Source organism: Empidonax traillii, unplaced genomic scaffold (assembly GCF_003031625.1).
Source record: "Empidonax traillii isolate 1590-97213 ecotype Southwest subspecies unplaced genomic scaffold, ASM303162v1 scaffold881:size300156, whole genome shotgun sequence".
Taxonomy (NCBI): domain Eukaryota; kingdom Metazoa; phylum Chordata; class Aves; order Passeriformes; family Tyrannidae; genus Empidonax; species Empidonax traillii.
The window spans coordinates 120,914-136,349 of NW_020956074.1; the positions used below are offsets into that span (position 1 = coordinate 120,914).

Genomic DNA, 15,436 nt, shown 5'->3' on the forward strand with positions numbered 1-15,436 from the left:
GGCAGCTTCAGCTACAGTTGGAGAGAAATGGGGTGGATTTAATTCCTCACACTTAAATCCTCAGTCCCTCGCTGTACTGTTAGTGTAGAGGATTTTAATGGTTGAATAACAAGATTCTGTTGGGGCACTTATTGGCTCTTGTTCCAGTTGTCTCCTACGGGCACAAAGAGAACCACTTATGAGGGCTTCCCTTCAAACTCTGGCTGGCTTTCCAGGTGCTTTTATTGCACCTGTTTATTATTAGAATGCATGCAAAAGGGACATGTGTAAATGTTTAATATTATGACAAATTGATATTTTAATGTTCTTAATGTGGAGAGGCCGGAGTCCATTTTCAACCCTAAAAGGGAGCTCTGAGACATCAACTTCGTATTTACTGTCATCTGTATGTCTTCTGTTATTTATCTCATTTTATTTTGCCATCCATAATTATAAAAGGAAGTATAATAGTGGTCTCTCCAGGCAAAAAGCTCCTGTTCTCAGCAAATCAAAAAGCCTTTTGGCTTATTCAACTAGGGTGGCATCTATTCCTATATCCAGTAGTTCTGTTTCCTCCCATTTTTTTTGGGTTTTAGTTTGGGATATTTTTATTCTGCCCTTCCCCAAACAGCTAATAAAAATGGGGCAGGTTTGAACATCCTTGCATGGTTTGGTTTCTTGTTGTCAGGACAAATGCATAAACACAGATCTCTTGTAATCCCTGCTCGCTGATAGACAGGCTGCAGTTCCAAGCATGTCTGATGGGAATTAAGGTTTGTAAAGCCTTTGCTTTCTAAGAATCTTCCAGGCATTCCCAATTAGGCACACTGGCCCTGTGCAGGGCTCTGTGGCTCCTGCCTGTGCACTTCCTCACTTTACTCTCTGGTGGCTCAGAACAGCTCACAGTCATTAATTTTGGGGCTTTTCTGCAGACCTTTCTTCCTTGAGCTCCACTTTCTGTGTGCAGTAATCATAGAGCCATAAAATATTCTGAGCTGGAAGGGACCCACCAGGACCATGAGTCCAACTCCTGGCCCTGCACAGGAGCAGCCCCAAGAGTCACACCATGTGCCTGAGATAGTTGTCCAAACCCTCCTGCAGCTCTGGCAGCCTTGGGGCTGTGCCCACTGCCCTGGGGAGCCTGTTCAGTGCCAACCACCCTCTGGGGGAAGAACCTTTCCCTAAAATCCAACCTGAGCCTGCCCTGACACAGCTCCAGCCATTCCCTGGGGGCTGTCCCTGCTCACAGGGAGCAGAGATTGGAGCTGGCCCTCCACTGCCCCTCGTGAGGAAGCTGCAGACCCTGATGGGGTCTCCCCTCAGTCTCCTCCAGCTGAGCAGCCAAATGCTCTCAGCCCCTTCCCTGTCCTTGTGTCCCTCCTTTGGACACTCCCCCATAGCTTCAGATCCTTCAGATATTGTGGCCCCCAGAACTCGAGGTGAGGTTGCCCCAGTGCAGGGAAGGATGGGGCCATCCCTTCCTTTGAAGAGCAGGTGGAAAGAAGATGCTTTGCGTAATTGTTGTCTGTTAATTTCTAATTAGGTCTCATTGGGGTCATCAGTTTTGCTCTCTGAAAGTTCTGCTAATTAAGAACCAACCTGAAGAACAATGAGGCTTAGAGGGGAGGTTAAATGATGGAAAACTGTAATTTAGCAGTGCAGTATTTGATGTCAGTGTATTAATATTAGTCTCAGTCTTAAAAAGCATCATAGAATGGTTTGGATTGGAAGAGACCTTAAAGCTCATCTTGTTCCACCCCCTGCCATGGGCAGGGGCACCTTTCACTTGACCAGGTTGCTCCAAGCAACCAGGCCTTGGACACTTCCAGGGGTGGGATGTTAATATATTCATTCATGTCTCTATGAAACCCTTTGAAAACAAGTGTTTCATTGGACTGGGCTGTTTTATGGTCCTGTTTATGGCATTTCCTCCCTCTCTGAGTGTGGTGTAATCTGCCTTGGAGGACTATTTGTGAGCTGATGGATGCCATGAGCAGGGTGTGATGGTTTGGGAGGCTGTGGGGTGTCACATTAGGGGTTTGGTTTGGTGAATCTGAAGTGCAGCTGTGTGGGACTGGAATCTGGGATGGCTGCAGACAAAGAAGGAGCTGTTCCAGGTGCAAGGTACAGACAGAAAGCTCCTAAGACAACCACAAATTGATTTTTAACCATTGACTCTTTGCAGAACACAGAAGATCTACGAGGACCATCTGTGTTTTACCAGAAGATTTCTGCATTTCTTGCCTCTACGTGGCTTCCAGATGTTATTTGGTGGAGGGCAGAATTGGCCAGTTGCTTCCAAAACCAGCTGTGTCCACTTCTTGAAATTCCCTCTGTCTTGCTCAGTAACGTTGCTGCTGTTAATCCTGACCCTCAGGTACTGAACAGAAAAGCTTGGAGTTCTGGTAATTGTTTTCTCAGGTCCAGTAAAACTTGTTCTTTTAGTGTTAACAGATATTCTTGTTTACTTTAGCAAAGTATTTAAGCAGGCTTAAACAAATGCTTCTAATATCAGAATATTCTCTGGTTCTGTGTGGGAGTTACAGGGATGGAGCACATCTCAAAATCAAGAATTTCCAATCTCTTGCCTGCCTGGAGATGTCTGCAAGAATACTTTCTGCTGTATTTAAGTAGAATAATAATTAACTTTTCACCTCTTTCAGCTTAGCAAGAGCTCCATAACAAATATTCAAGTGTATGAAACGTTACAAGAACTCATTATACTGAAGGGGGGGGGTATTCCTTGAGGGCATCCAGGCTTGCTTTTAGGCCTTTACAAACTTTCCTACCTTAGTGTAAATATTTAGAGTGGGTTTTCAAAGCAAGTTTAATATGGCCTGATTTCTGTACCTTTTGAGGGAATGTTCTCCTTGTTTCTTTCCCATGACTTCACCTCAACCGTGGTCTTTTCCCAGTATTTCTAAAATCGACAAAACTCTTGAGACACAATTCCAGGGAATGGCAAACCCTGCAGTTCTGCTTCACGGGGAAGTTTTTAGTTCTGAAAATAACGTAGCAGGAAAGGTTATTTTGGAAATAATGTCTGCAATTTCAGCCAGGCTTGAGGATTACTGTGACTCTGCGACAATCAGTGCCATGAAAGCTTAGGGGCTTAGCAGTGCACTTAGCAATTTGCCTAAAGGTTTATCCCACTTTCTGTGGAGGAAAAAGGAGGCTTAGTGTTGTTGATTTGCAGTCACCGTGGCTTTCAAGCAGAAGCAAGTGCCATAAAGCAGCCTGACACACTCGTAATAGATAAATCTGCCGGGGGTTTTAAGGCATAAACCCAGGGAATGGTTTAAAACAGTCAGGGCTTTTATGCAAATCCCTTATTAGGGGAATTATAAATCATTAGGAGTTGAACAGCAAGATAGCAGACACTTTCTGGGGGTGGATCTTCGCCTTGATGCCGTAGAAAACCTGAAGTCAATTCAAAAAACCACGTTCACTTCTCAAGTTCAAGTCCTCTGTGCCACCCAGGCCCCTGGGGCTGAGTTAGGCTGTGTGTTTGGGCTTTTCCATGGAATCACGGAATCACAGGATGGGCTGGGTTGGAAGGAACCTTAAAGACCATCTCCTTCTACCCCCTGCCATGGGCAGGGACACCTTCCACCAGCCCAGGTTGCTCCAAGCCCCATCCAGCCTGGCCTTGCACACTTCCAGGGGCAGCCACATTTTTTATAGCTGTTTAAGCAGAAAAGTTGATTTTCAAAGCAGGGCTCAATGAGCCACACTCACAGCAGGCAGCAGCTAACACTGATGTGTGCCCTGAAGCTTTACAAAGTGGTACCAACTGAGAATGTTCCCGAGTGTCATTAAAATACAACCAAAAAGTGCTGCATAGAAAATTCAATATCATATTCTTTTAACTTCAGTGGCTTGAAGGTTTGGTGCAAAGCCAGTGATCCATGCTTTGCTTTTTCTATATTTATATTTGTTTTGAGGTGCTGTATACAAAATAAGCAGACCAAAGAACCTGCTCCCATGTGGAGAAGCATTCAGTCATGCTTTTGCTCCAGGTAGATTAAAGACAGAAATCCTGACAGGCTGATGGAACAATTAAACCCCAGGTTAGGTTAGGAGTGACAACACCTCTGTGAAAGTTCTTAATGCAAGGTCCCTTGTCAGCAAAAAGAGGATTTCTTCATATTAGCATAAAATAAAAGTACTCTCTGCTGTTAAGCCTTAAGATGCATTAACCTTAGGGATACAGGCAGTAGATGTAGTGTTGATGCTGCTTTTCCTCTGCCTGTTTGTTCCATACTGAAATTCTCTTCCTCTCCCTCAGCTGTTCCAGACACTGGGATGTTTGCTCACCATCTTTTGGTCTCCTTCCAGAGCATCTCCCACCTGTGACCTTGAACTCCCCACCTGTGCAGGTGCCTGCCAGGCCAGAGCAGTCAGGGCATGGCAGTGCTGATGGGGTCAGGGAGGTTTTCAGGGATGGAGGTTCCCCTTCTTCCTCAAGTGATGAGATTTTTTAATTTTATTTCCAGAAAATCCATTTTGTTGCTCTTCCAGGTGTTCAGTTCCCTGCATGCTGCTCCTTTAGTAGATTCCCTGCTCTGACATGAGGGTTGTGTGTTCTCTTTTAAGACAATAGTAATGATTAAGGGCAGGTGTACACAAAGTTCCCTCTCTGCTTTTCACTTAAGCAAATCTCCCTTTTTTTTTAATTAGTTTTTTTTTTCTGTTTTGTTTTGTTTTCCTGGCTAAGCATATCTAAGAATTCCAGACCAGGGTCCAGGGAGCTGATACTGCCCCTCAGTGCTGCCAAAACCAGCAGCCAGCACAGACTGACCCAACAGGAAGGTTGATGGACGGGAGAAGGCTGGCAGAAAGTGGAGCAGTTCTTTCATGTGGGATTCCAGACTTTTGGGTTTCCCCTGCTAGAGTTGATGTTAACTGTGTTACCAGAGGAGCCTCCCAAACACAAGCTTCGAAAGTTGCAAATTTTACTTCAAATACAGAAATAACTGTGTAGTCAAGAAGAGCCCTACATCGCTGATCAAATCAAAATCCCTGTGGATGCCTTGGAAAAGTGGAGCCTGGATGCAACACTTGTAGCACTTAAAGGACCTGATTTAAAGATGCGGTTGCCTGAGCTCTGTGTGCAGCCTCTGAAGAGGGAGTGGGAGGCAATTGCAGAAGATCTTTCAGGTCTGTGAGTCTGTGTTTCAGCATGAGCTCAGTGAGAACGCTCTGAGCTTTAGAGTTTGAATGCTGTGACATTATATGACCTAAGCTGGGCCAAGCCACGTTTTGTTTTCCAGCCTGAGCTGCCTGGAGTGCAGCACAATCTGCCTAGCTCTGATCCACAGATTGCTGTGAGCTCTGTTTTACTGCATGGATCAGGGCTGTGCTCTCCTCCTCCAAAGCTTGAAAGAGTTGATTGCTGTGCAGCTGAACTGGGCATTAGGGAGGGATAAAACATCCACAACAGCTCTTCCACATCTGCTTCCCAACCCAGAGCAGCAGGATGAGGCCTGCAGCATGACAGGAGTCCAGCAGCTTGGCTGGCTGAAATCCAGGCTGAAGGTGGAAAGCATGAGTTTCAAAAGGACAGGTTTATCCTGCCCTTCACTTTCCAGATCTTGCTCCTGTCTTGACTTTGTCTGAGTTGGTGCAAAGGGTCTGATCTTGCATGTCTGGCACCCTGAGTTTGCTGTGCAGCCTGAGAACGTTGTATCAACAGCTTTGGTGGGAGCACATCACCTGATTGATGATTCCACGTGGATATGAATTGTCTGTGGGTGAAACATTTGTGCTGGGCCCTCACCCCTGTGCATTTTTAGGAGATCATCTATATCTGCAGCACAGAACAGCTGCATGGCTGTGTCTTCAGGAGGCAGAAGGGAGAAGGTGACATCCTGGCCTCAGCTGAGTCCTGCTGGAGTCTGTCATTGATTTTCCTGGAGCCAGGAGTTCAGGCAGTCACTGGTATTTGTAAGTTAAAAACCCCCTAACCTTTAGAAGCAGGAAGGACTACAGTGATGTCTACCAGAGCTGGCACAAAGATGAAGGCATAGCTTGGGGAGGACGAAACCATTAGAGTTTTTCATTCTTCCTAAAATTTGATAGCTCGCATTTAAATTGTGCCCAGTGCTCATTACTGCAGAAAAGAGCAGCTTGAAAGAGCTCTTGAGCTCATGTTCTTTGCCATTAGTGCTGTGCATGATGGGCACAAAGGCTGGGAGTTACTGTCTCGCTCTCTCTTCTGTGTTTAAAGATATCCCTTTCCCTGTCCAGAAGGGGAACAATGGGAAGTGAGATCCATTTCAAACTGCCTGAAATAACAGTTGTCTTCCTTGATTAGCTGCCTTTATCCCAGCCTTTTTGCTGACTGGGATCTTCCTATGGTGCCTCCACATTTCCTGTAGGATCTTTTCTTTCCTATAGCATCCTTTCACTTATTAGTCAAATTTTAAAAAATTAAAATGTATTAATATTAATTAAATATATCCTCTTTTGTGAGTTCATTTAAATGAGAACCTACAAGGCAAGAAGTGTCTCCTGCAAGTTGCAAGCTGAAGAAAGCTTCCAGAAAGAGGAAAAAACATGGAGATTTCCCATACATTATTCAGATGAATGATTGGTTCAGAATATGGAGGAGAATTATGTCAAGGAGATCCTGTGCTAAATTCTGTAAATACTAAATTCCTTAGCCATCTGAAGAGAGAGTGCGCAGCGGGGAGGGAAGATGTGCAGGGGACCTTGTGTTAATCTGGATTCCACAAGGAATTTTATGTTAATTTACTGGGATTCAGGGCAGTGGGGAGAGGAGAGAGTTTGAGAGCGATGCTGCCTAAATCAGGGGCACGATTTGGTGAATCACATCACACATGAGCTGGGCTGGAGAGAGAGAAGCTTCCTTTGTTGCCCTGGTATGCTCAGTGGGGGCTGGAAGGGAGAAGTTCCAGCACTGACAGTGGCTCTGGAGGTGCTGGGAGATGCAGCATCTTCCTCAGAGGGGTCTGGGGTTTCCTCACAGTGATAACAGCTGAGCACAGCCCTGCCTTGGAAAGGACCTTGTGTGTGAGGAGATGAGACTGTGCAGTACCTGGGGATTCTTCCTGCAGTTTCTGTTTTCCTGCTGGGGCTGGGAAGCAGCCTGGAAGACTCACTGCAACTTTAAAGACTCTCTTAGATCATCTGACAGCCAGAGCTATCTCTTTGTTGTCAGAGATGGGAGCAGAGTACACTGGAAGCACAAAGAAGAGATCATGGGTTTGGTTGTATTTCTGGATGAGTTAAATATTCATGGCTTTGCTGCACGCAGTTCCAGCCTTCTCTGAAATGTGCTTTTTCTTGTTTCTGCTCGAGATTTTACACCCCATTTTTGTTCTGCTGTGAATTCCCTTCCCATAACTGTCTGGCTTCATCTGGGTGACACTGTCTGAAACAAAGCAGTAGCTCAGGGTTTCTTCTAAATGCTTTTTGAAAAACTAGTGAATGTTTAGTTTAGTTATGGTACAAAGTGGTCTTTTTCAGTGTTGTAGCAGATATTGGAATGTGCTACTCAAAAAAGAACAAAGATAATTGGCAAAAAGGAATAATACAGATGGGCTGTTATGGATGTGCCTTCCCTTCCTGCTCTTCCTGGTTGTGGCAGTTTGGATGGAGAGGATTTCAGTGCTGGAAGAAGCCCTGCAGGCACAGCATGGCAGTGGTCATGGTTGTGTGAGTCTGTGGTTTGAAAGCTGTCATAGCATAAGTCAGAGCATCCCTGGGGCTGTGCAGCTGCCACTGGCTGATGAAGGGAACCTTCCTCCCTGGGGTAGTGCCTTTCCCATGAGATGTGAAGTTGTTACAGTGCTGAGCCTCACAGGAGAGAGATTTTCAGGTAGTTATCCTCCTCTTTTCTTGTGGGGAAATCTCCTCTCCATCCACCAGGAGACAGGTCAGCCCTCAGAGCTGATGGATCCGCTGGCCTGGGAGAGGCTTCCTCAAATGCTGTGTTGGCACAGAAGTTTTACAGCTGCTCTGATGATGTTGGGGGTGTGAGAGGAATGGGCCCTAAGGTGAAACCAATACAATTCTCACACCTACACTCTCGTGGAACATTAAAAGTAGCACTAAAGTATCATAAATAGTGTCGACCTTGCCAGTTCTTTCAGTGATTGTAAGGTCCTGAACTGCCTGGGGAGGGTTGCTCTGTGTTATGTGTTAAATAGGGCTCATCTCAGTAATATGATGACTGAGTTGATGCAATTCTCTCCTACATACACAGGGAAAGTGACTTTCTCCCTGGTTTTCCTGCTCATGGATAGGAAGGTTATGCCAGGAGTTCATCTTAGCCAGACTGGACAAAGCAGGGCTCTCGTAGCACGGCCATCTGTCTGTCCCTAACTCGTGAGGAGAAGGACTTTTCAGGAGAACTGAGACTTTTCAAACTTCATTTTCTGCTTCTTTGGGAACTCCCACTCAGGCTGGTTGGTAGAAAACAGAATCTGACTGATCTCAGGAACTCTTTCCCACAGGTGTGAATTCCCAGATCCCTGCTCTGGCAGGGAAGGAGGCTGGCCTGGGATCACCCTCATCCCCAACTTACACATGGTCCTTCCTGAGGGGCAGATTTTACCTTGGATTTCCCAGTGTGTCCCAGCTGGGGCTGGATGATTACCCTGCAGGTTTCTATGGAAATAGAGGCTGGTGTTGGTTTGACCACATTTGTCTCTTCTCTTCCTTCTTCTTGAAAGTTCAGAGATGTGAGGTTTGTTCAAGGAATAACTTGAATAAATAGAAGACTGGGGTCTTGCTGCACTCCCCGTCTGTGCACTGGGAATACTGGACCAATGTTGCACGTGGGAGCTGACACATTAAAAACAGAGGTGGTCTTCTGTCTCCTTGAATCCCCTTCTCCTCTGATGATGTTTTCCACAGCAACCAAGTGTAATATTATCAGTGGAAGCAGCAGAGCGATGAATGGCAGGACAGAATGGACAAATCCACTGAGAGATGCCAAAGCTCTGGGTTTGGTGTAGTTGATTTGATTGAAACAGCATGAAAAGTGAAATCCCCTGTTCTGCTTTTAGGCAAATACCTCATGAAGTGCAGGAAATAGAGGAAAGAGACAACGCAAAAGGCTACTGGAGTGGAAAGGCAGTTGTCAGAGGGGGTTTAATATTCAAATTAATTTGATTTTCTGGTTATTTTAATAACATCTGTAGAATGCCGTGAAGTGCCTGTCGTTGGCCAAGCAGCACACCCAGAATCTCACAGGTGATTACACAATTAATCAGCATTATTTGTACCTCAGAATGCACAATGAATGCTTCTCCATAATAAAAGTCCTGATGAGACCACCTTGAAAACTAATTTCTTTTTCTGCTTTTTGAAAAGGTCAGTCCACGTGAGATGAGGACAAATTACCGACTGCTGTAAATCAGAGTAGAGCCTTTAAAAGTGAAGCCACACCTGAGCCTGCGTCTCAGAAGTGACAATTTTTTTTAATCCTCGCAATGAATCCTGCCCACTGTGAACTCTGCCTAAATGCATTTATGTTTCTGGAATGTTCAATATCAATTCTTACCAAGCCAGAACTTTGACAAAGATGACTTTCAAAAGTTCTTTGTCCCTGGACTGTGGCCTTGCTTACTGAGCATCCAGTCACAGCACATTCTCATGAGTGACACATCCTTACACTTGCACTTCTACAAGTTGCTTGCTTGGCTGCCCAGAAAATGTATGAGAAACAAAAGAAGGTGCTGAGCCTGGGAAATGCTGCACTTGTGACCTAAAATGGCAGCTTTTTGCCTATCCCTGAGTATGTGACACAGTAAGACTTGCAGATATGTGTCACTTGTGGTGACATGAGCGCATGTAAAAGTTCATGAAATCTCTTCCCTAGCCTTCCATCTGATTAGTTAATTAGAGCATTGCTTTCACAGAGCCCTTTTGTGCTGAGTGCTCAGCACAGTCGTGGAGAATGGAGGGCTCTGCTCGGATCCATCTGCAACGGATGCAGCTCCTGGTGATGCCTGTGGGTGTTCTGTGTGCTGGAGAGTCTCAGGGTTGGGCACTGGGAATGCTCAGGCTCTGGGGAACTGGTTGCAGATCGATATTCTTGGGATGTCACTTAACTGATGCAAGTGGAACAATTGTAAGAAAGCAAATGATACATTAACAACATTAATGAGTTTAACCCACCAACCTGCCTCCTTAGGTGCTCTCTAGCCATAAAATACTCTGTTTTTCCAAGCCCTTCACTTTGAAAGACCAAGGTAATGCCCAAGTGAGAGATGTCCTTTGTGTGTTTCAGGCAGTGGAGAAGGTGTTTGCGGTGCCAAATGGATTTTACTGGCAGACAGTGGAAAGTGGTGACGAATACTTCCCTGCCAGCAGTGCCATGGAGGCCTGCAGAGATGCAGACACTGAGGTAAAGAACAGCAAGCACACCACTCCTTCCTGACTCGTGGGAGACACTGAGAGACAATGAGGTGACCTGGAATGTTTCAGTCTTGAGGTTGGGTATAAACGCTGGATCTTGAAGTATTTGTCCCTCAGACCTAAATGTATCAGCTGAGTGTTTCATGTCATCAGTATTGATGTGCTGATTGCTCTGAGCCACAGAAGATTAAACCTTGAAATCTCTGGGTTGAAGAAATTGCTGCCAACAGGATGCATATCAGTAACAGTAGACGAAATTTTGATAACCTGAAACCACTTGACTGTAAGCCAGGATACAGCACAGCTTTGATTAAACTTGGGCTTCGAAAAATTCAAGGAAATTTTCAGGTTCTGGTACTACCTGACTTACAGTAACTCTGTATGTTGTATGAACAAGTAGGAAGTAATTCTACTTATTTTACTCCAGGAGAAGGGAAAGTTAAGGTGACTTAAATTAGCTCATGTTTCTGTCTGTTTAGGAGTGCACATCAAAATGTATGGGACCTAATCCTGTGTAAAATAATTTGTAATGAGAAGAGCAGAGCAAGATCCAGCAGCAATAACCAGAGCCAGCCAAGAGTCATAGAACCACAGAATGGTTTGGGTTGGAAGGCACCTTAGAGGTGCCTCCTTCCTGTTAAGGGTGGGATGTCACAAGTTCATCCTGTTCTACCCCCTGCCATGGACAGGGACACCTTCCACCAGCCCAGGTTGCTCCAAGCCCCATCCAACCTGGCCTTGGACACTTCCAGGGATCCAGGGGCAGCCACAGCTTCTCTGGCCAACCTGTGCCAGGGCCTGACCACCCTCACAGCCAGCAACTCTTCCCAGCATCCCATCTAACCCTGCCCTCTGGCAGTGGGAAGCCATTCCCTGTGTCCTGTCCCTCCATCCCTTGTCCCCAGTCCCTCTCCAGCTCTCCTGGAGCCCCTTTAGGCCCTGCAAGGGGCTCTCAGGTCTCCCTGGAGCCTTCTCTTCTCCAGGTGAACCCCCCCAGCTCTCCCAGCCTGGCTCCAGAGCAGAGGGGCTCCAGCCCTTGGAACAACTCTCTGGCTTCCTCTGGACCTGTTCCAGCAGCTCAGAACCTTTCTTGTGTTGGTGGTCCCAGAGCTGGACACAGTGTCCAGGTGGAAAGCCACAGTGACAAGGTCAAGCCAGGAAATCCATGAGTTTGGACAGTGGCCAAAATTGGTGACGTCCAAGACTGGGCCAGGTCCACCTCAACAAAACTCTGACAGAGAGAAAAGCCAAGTGCCAGGCTCCTGAAAAGAGGGGAGATGGGCACTTCCCGAGGTTTCCTGGTGCTGGATGGCTGTGTTATCACAGCTGGCCCCAAGCCCAGGCAGCCAAGCTCCAGGGACTGTGAGCAGATACAGAAAACACTCCTTTACTGGCTGCTCTGAGCACTGGGTTAATATCTGGAAAGCTTGAGCTAAACAAACATAAAAAAATAGAGCTTTTATTCCTAATTAGCTCACTTTAATATGATTTGAGTAAATTTATATCTTCATTTAGCAGGCTGGTATAAGCCTCACAATGTCTTTATGGGGGAGCAGCATTTCATTTCCAGTGTCCAGTAGTGATGAATTCATTTGGCATTTGCTGCAGCCGTAAAACCTTGATCTGGGGAAATCCTTGTGCTGCATCCAGGAAAACTGTGCCCAAACTTGGGGCCAGCACAATCAGCTTGTCTGATCTACAGCTAGGCTGTTTGTTATCCACAGCACCACACAACTCCCTGTTTTTAAGCACTCGCTTTCTAAAACAGTTTGTTTCTCTGGTGGGATAGTAATAATAATTTGCTTCCCTTTGGGGTATAGACATTCAGAATGTGTTGGTGTGTGTCTTCCTACGTGCCAGAATGGGCTGAATTGGATTAGTCTGGTAGAGGAGAATTCAAAATGTAAATTTGGGAGAGTACCAGTCATGTGTTTGCCGTTTGATCCTTTTTTTTTTTTCTTTTTTGATGTTGATGACATCACTTTTATAAGTATAAAGAAACAACCAGTTAGTCTGTTATCATTTAATCCTCTAGAAAGATGGGCACGTGGTAGTGCACAGAGTTAAACAGCAGAGATGATGTGCTTTGGTCTCTGCCCCAGACACCTTGCAGGTTTACATGACAAAAGGCACAATTCTATCAACAGAAATAGATTAAATTATAATTGTCAGTGATAGTTGTGATTCAGCCCAAAGCTCAGAGCCTTCCTGTGACCTGCACACAAACATAACCCAAAACCAAGCCTCTCTGTAGCTCCTGCAGTGTAGGTCCCTCCTGGGAACCAAAAGTGAGCTGAAGGGATGCAGCTGGGAGGTTGCTGAAGGCTTTTAAGCATTTGCCCCATTTTTCCCACCGTGCTCCTTCTGCTCAGGTTGCCGTGGTGTTGCTGTTCGAGAGGCTCCTCCGACACCCCCTGGCAGCCCATCACCTGCTGCAGATGGTGCTCAGCTCCTGCCTGGATGTCTGTGGCCTCCGCCTGCTCTACCCCCCGCAGCACCTGCTGCTCTCGAGCTCAGGTGAACTCTGCTTCTCCTCCAGATCCTGGGATGGTGCTGAAGGGGTGACAAAGATCTGGAAATCCAGCGTGAAGGGTGATGTGGTGCTGTGGGCGTGGACAGAGGGGGTCAGGTTTGCTTTATCAGTCCCTATATCTTTCCCAAAGAAATGTGGGCTGTTTCTTTCCTTCTGTTCCCAGTGTTGAATATCCACGAGTTGAATTTTTAACCCTTGAGACTTTTTTGTTTCTCAGAATTTAGTTGTTCCTTTGCAGCAAGCTCTCTCAAACTGCACTGCTCTGAGCTCCAGGGTTAGACTCATGTCAGTTAAATATAATAATTTAGTTCCCCACTATGTTGCTGAAGGTTTTAGCTGCAGAAAATCCAGCCTTCCTCTTCCACAATTCCTCCATCTCGTTGCCGGTGGGACTTCACAAGCATGGGCAAAATACTGATCAAGCTGTCCTGTAATTGCATTGGCTGATAAAACATCAACAAAATGTCATATCGTTTAATAGAATCCCACAATAGAATCCCATCTGAGATGGGAGACCAACAAGATAAGGTGGATAAAAATGTTCTGTGTCTCTGAACTCAAATCACAAAGTTCTTAACATTAGACACCAGTGTGTCAGATATTGGCAGGTACTGCTCAAGTCTTTATTTTTTCCCATTTGAGAAACAGAGATGGTGAAACCTGTCTTAAAGCATTATGGGATGTTATTAGTTGCTAATGCAACGTAATTCCAGAGCAACAGGTGTTGCATTAGCTGCAGAGTTTAGAGATTGCCTCTGTAGTATAGCCTGGCTTGTGCTTTATTTTAAACCAGGCAGTTCTCCTGGAAGGGTTGTGGGTGACACCATCTCAAACAGACAATTCATTTCCCATGGGAAAGATAAAGGCAGGCTGAGAGGGGGGGAAATGGGTTTCCTTTTCCTCTGGCAGAAGGTGAGTGAAGAGCACCTTCAGCAGAGAAAATCCTCCAGTCTCCCTGCTCCTTTTTTGCATTTGGAAGCAGGAGGAGCAGACTGCCTTAGGAATGGGATTGCAGTTGTCTCAGGGCTGGGTAAGTAACACATTCCTGGTGATAGCTGGAGAAATGAAGAAGGACTCCAGCAATGAATAAGGAAACCATAAAATCACCAGTCATTAGGAGCTGACAGGCAGCAGATCTGCTTCAATGCTCTGTACCAGGCACTATTATTTAAGAACATTTTGTATGAAGAGACAATTCATTTGAGCTGAGAACTGCTGAGCGAGTTTGTAAATTAGATTTTTACGCATTTGAAAACATGAAAATTATTATTTTAAATATTTACAGCCAGGTGCTTCATTATCTACCTGCTCCGGAGGTAGATGATGTTCTGGCTTCTGATTCTTGTGCAAGAAATGACGTCTTGGAATGTGCTTTTAAACCTAAGGGAAGCCTTGCTGCTTTTTCCAACAGCTGCAGTAAGAACTGCAGAGCAGCCAAATGTGGTTTTTCTGGGGTTACCTCCTGGACCCCAGCTATACTGGGAGACATGGGAAAAGGTTTGCCAGAGACATGGGGAAGAGTTGATGCAGCTGATCTTACAGCATTGAACAAAATCTGTGTTTGAAGCAGAAGGAAATAATGTAGAAAAGAAGTCTTCAAATTTCTAGTTTGTGATCCCCTTCAAAACCATCCCTTTCCAGAGGCCCTTCTTCTTGTCCTGTCTCTGCTTGAATCCCCAGCCTTGCTTGTGGCTGTGAACAACAAACTGCACAGGAACCTAAAGCACTGAATTTGGGTTGGAAAAGACCTTAAAGCCTGTCTAGTTCCAACCCCCTGCCATGCACAGGGACACTTGCAGTGTGTCACCTGCTCTGTAATCACTGACCCTGTGCTCACACCTTTGCACAGCAAATATGAGGCAACCAACTGCTCTGCCTTTACCAGAGCACCTTGAGTAATCTCAGATTTAGGATGAGGTAAAAACATGCAGGTGCTGCCAGCATATGACCCACAGGGCAGCTTGCCAGGGGGTTCCTCTTTTGAGGTCTGGCTGTGATGGGGCACTTGGATGGGATGAACAACCTTGGGGCTGGTTGGTTGTTCCATGTTTTACTCACACTTCTGTTTGTCTCCACAGAAAAGCCGCCTTCTTCCTATACTTCAGAGCCTGGCAAGGTACCCCCAGTGCTGGCACTGTGTGTGAGAGGGCCTAAAGCACGTGGCACCTTGCAGGACATCGTGGGGCCATCTGACCCGCGGCTGGCCAGAGCGACAGACTGCGGTTCCATCAACGCCATCTACGGCGAGAGCCAAGAGGAGCCTCTCCTGTACTTGCCCTGCCTGGACAGCTGTGTGCACAGGGAGCTGTGCCTCTGGTTTGGAGGGAGGGCTGCTGGGATCCTGCACCTGCCTTCCAGGTGATGGGCTGGATGGTTTGGAAGTGTTTGTTCCCACAGGCAGTGTGTTCTTTACGTGTCAACCTTCTGCTAAAGGTCTGGGGAACAGGAGTGCGAGGTGGGAGGAATCCATCTACTTTTGCGTTTCCAAACCTATCTGCAAAAGTCCTCCTCTTTTCTGCACCAGATCATAGAGTC

At 46.1% G+C, this 15,436-nt stretch overlaps 1 protein-coding gene across 1 annotated transcript in view; it reads left to right on the forward strand.

Moving 5' to 3' along the window:
• The window catches only part of CUNH16orf71 (chromosome unknown C16orf71 homolog), an 89,906-nt gene that overhangs the window by 34,193 nt on the left and 40,277 nt on the right, over positions 1-15,436 (forward strand). Inside the window, exons 13-16 of the mRNA XM_027902478.1 lie at positions 2,165-2,356; positions 10,241-10,357; positions 12,741-12,885; positions 14,980-15,259. Coding sequence (XP_027758279.1) covers positions 2,165-2,356; positions 10,241-10,357; positions 12,741-12,885; positions 14,980-15,259 — 734 coding nt within the window. The remainder of the gene's footprint in view (positions 1-2,164; positions 2,357-10,240; positions 10,358-12,740; positions 12,886-14,979; positions 15,260-15,436) is intronic.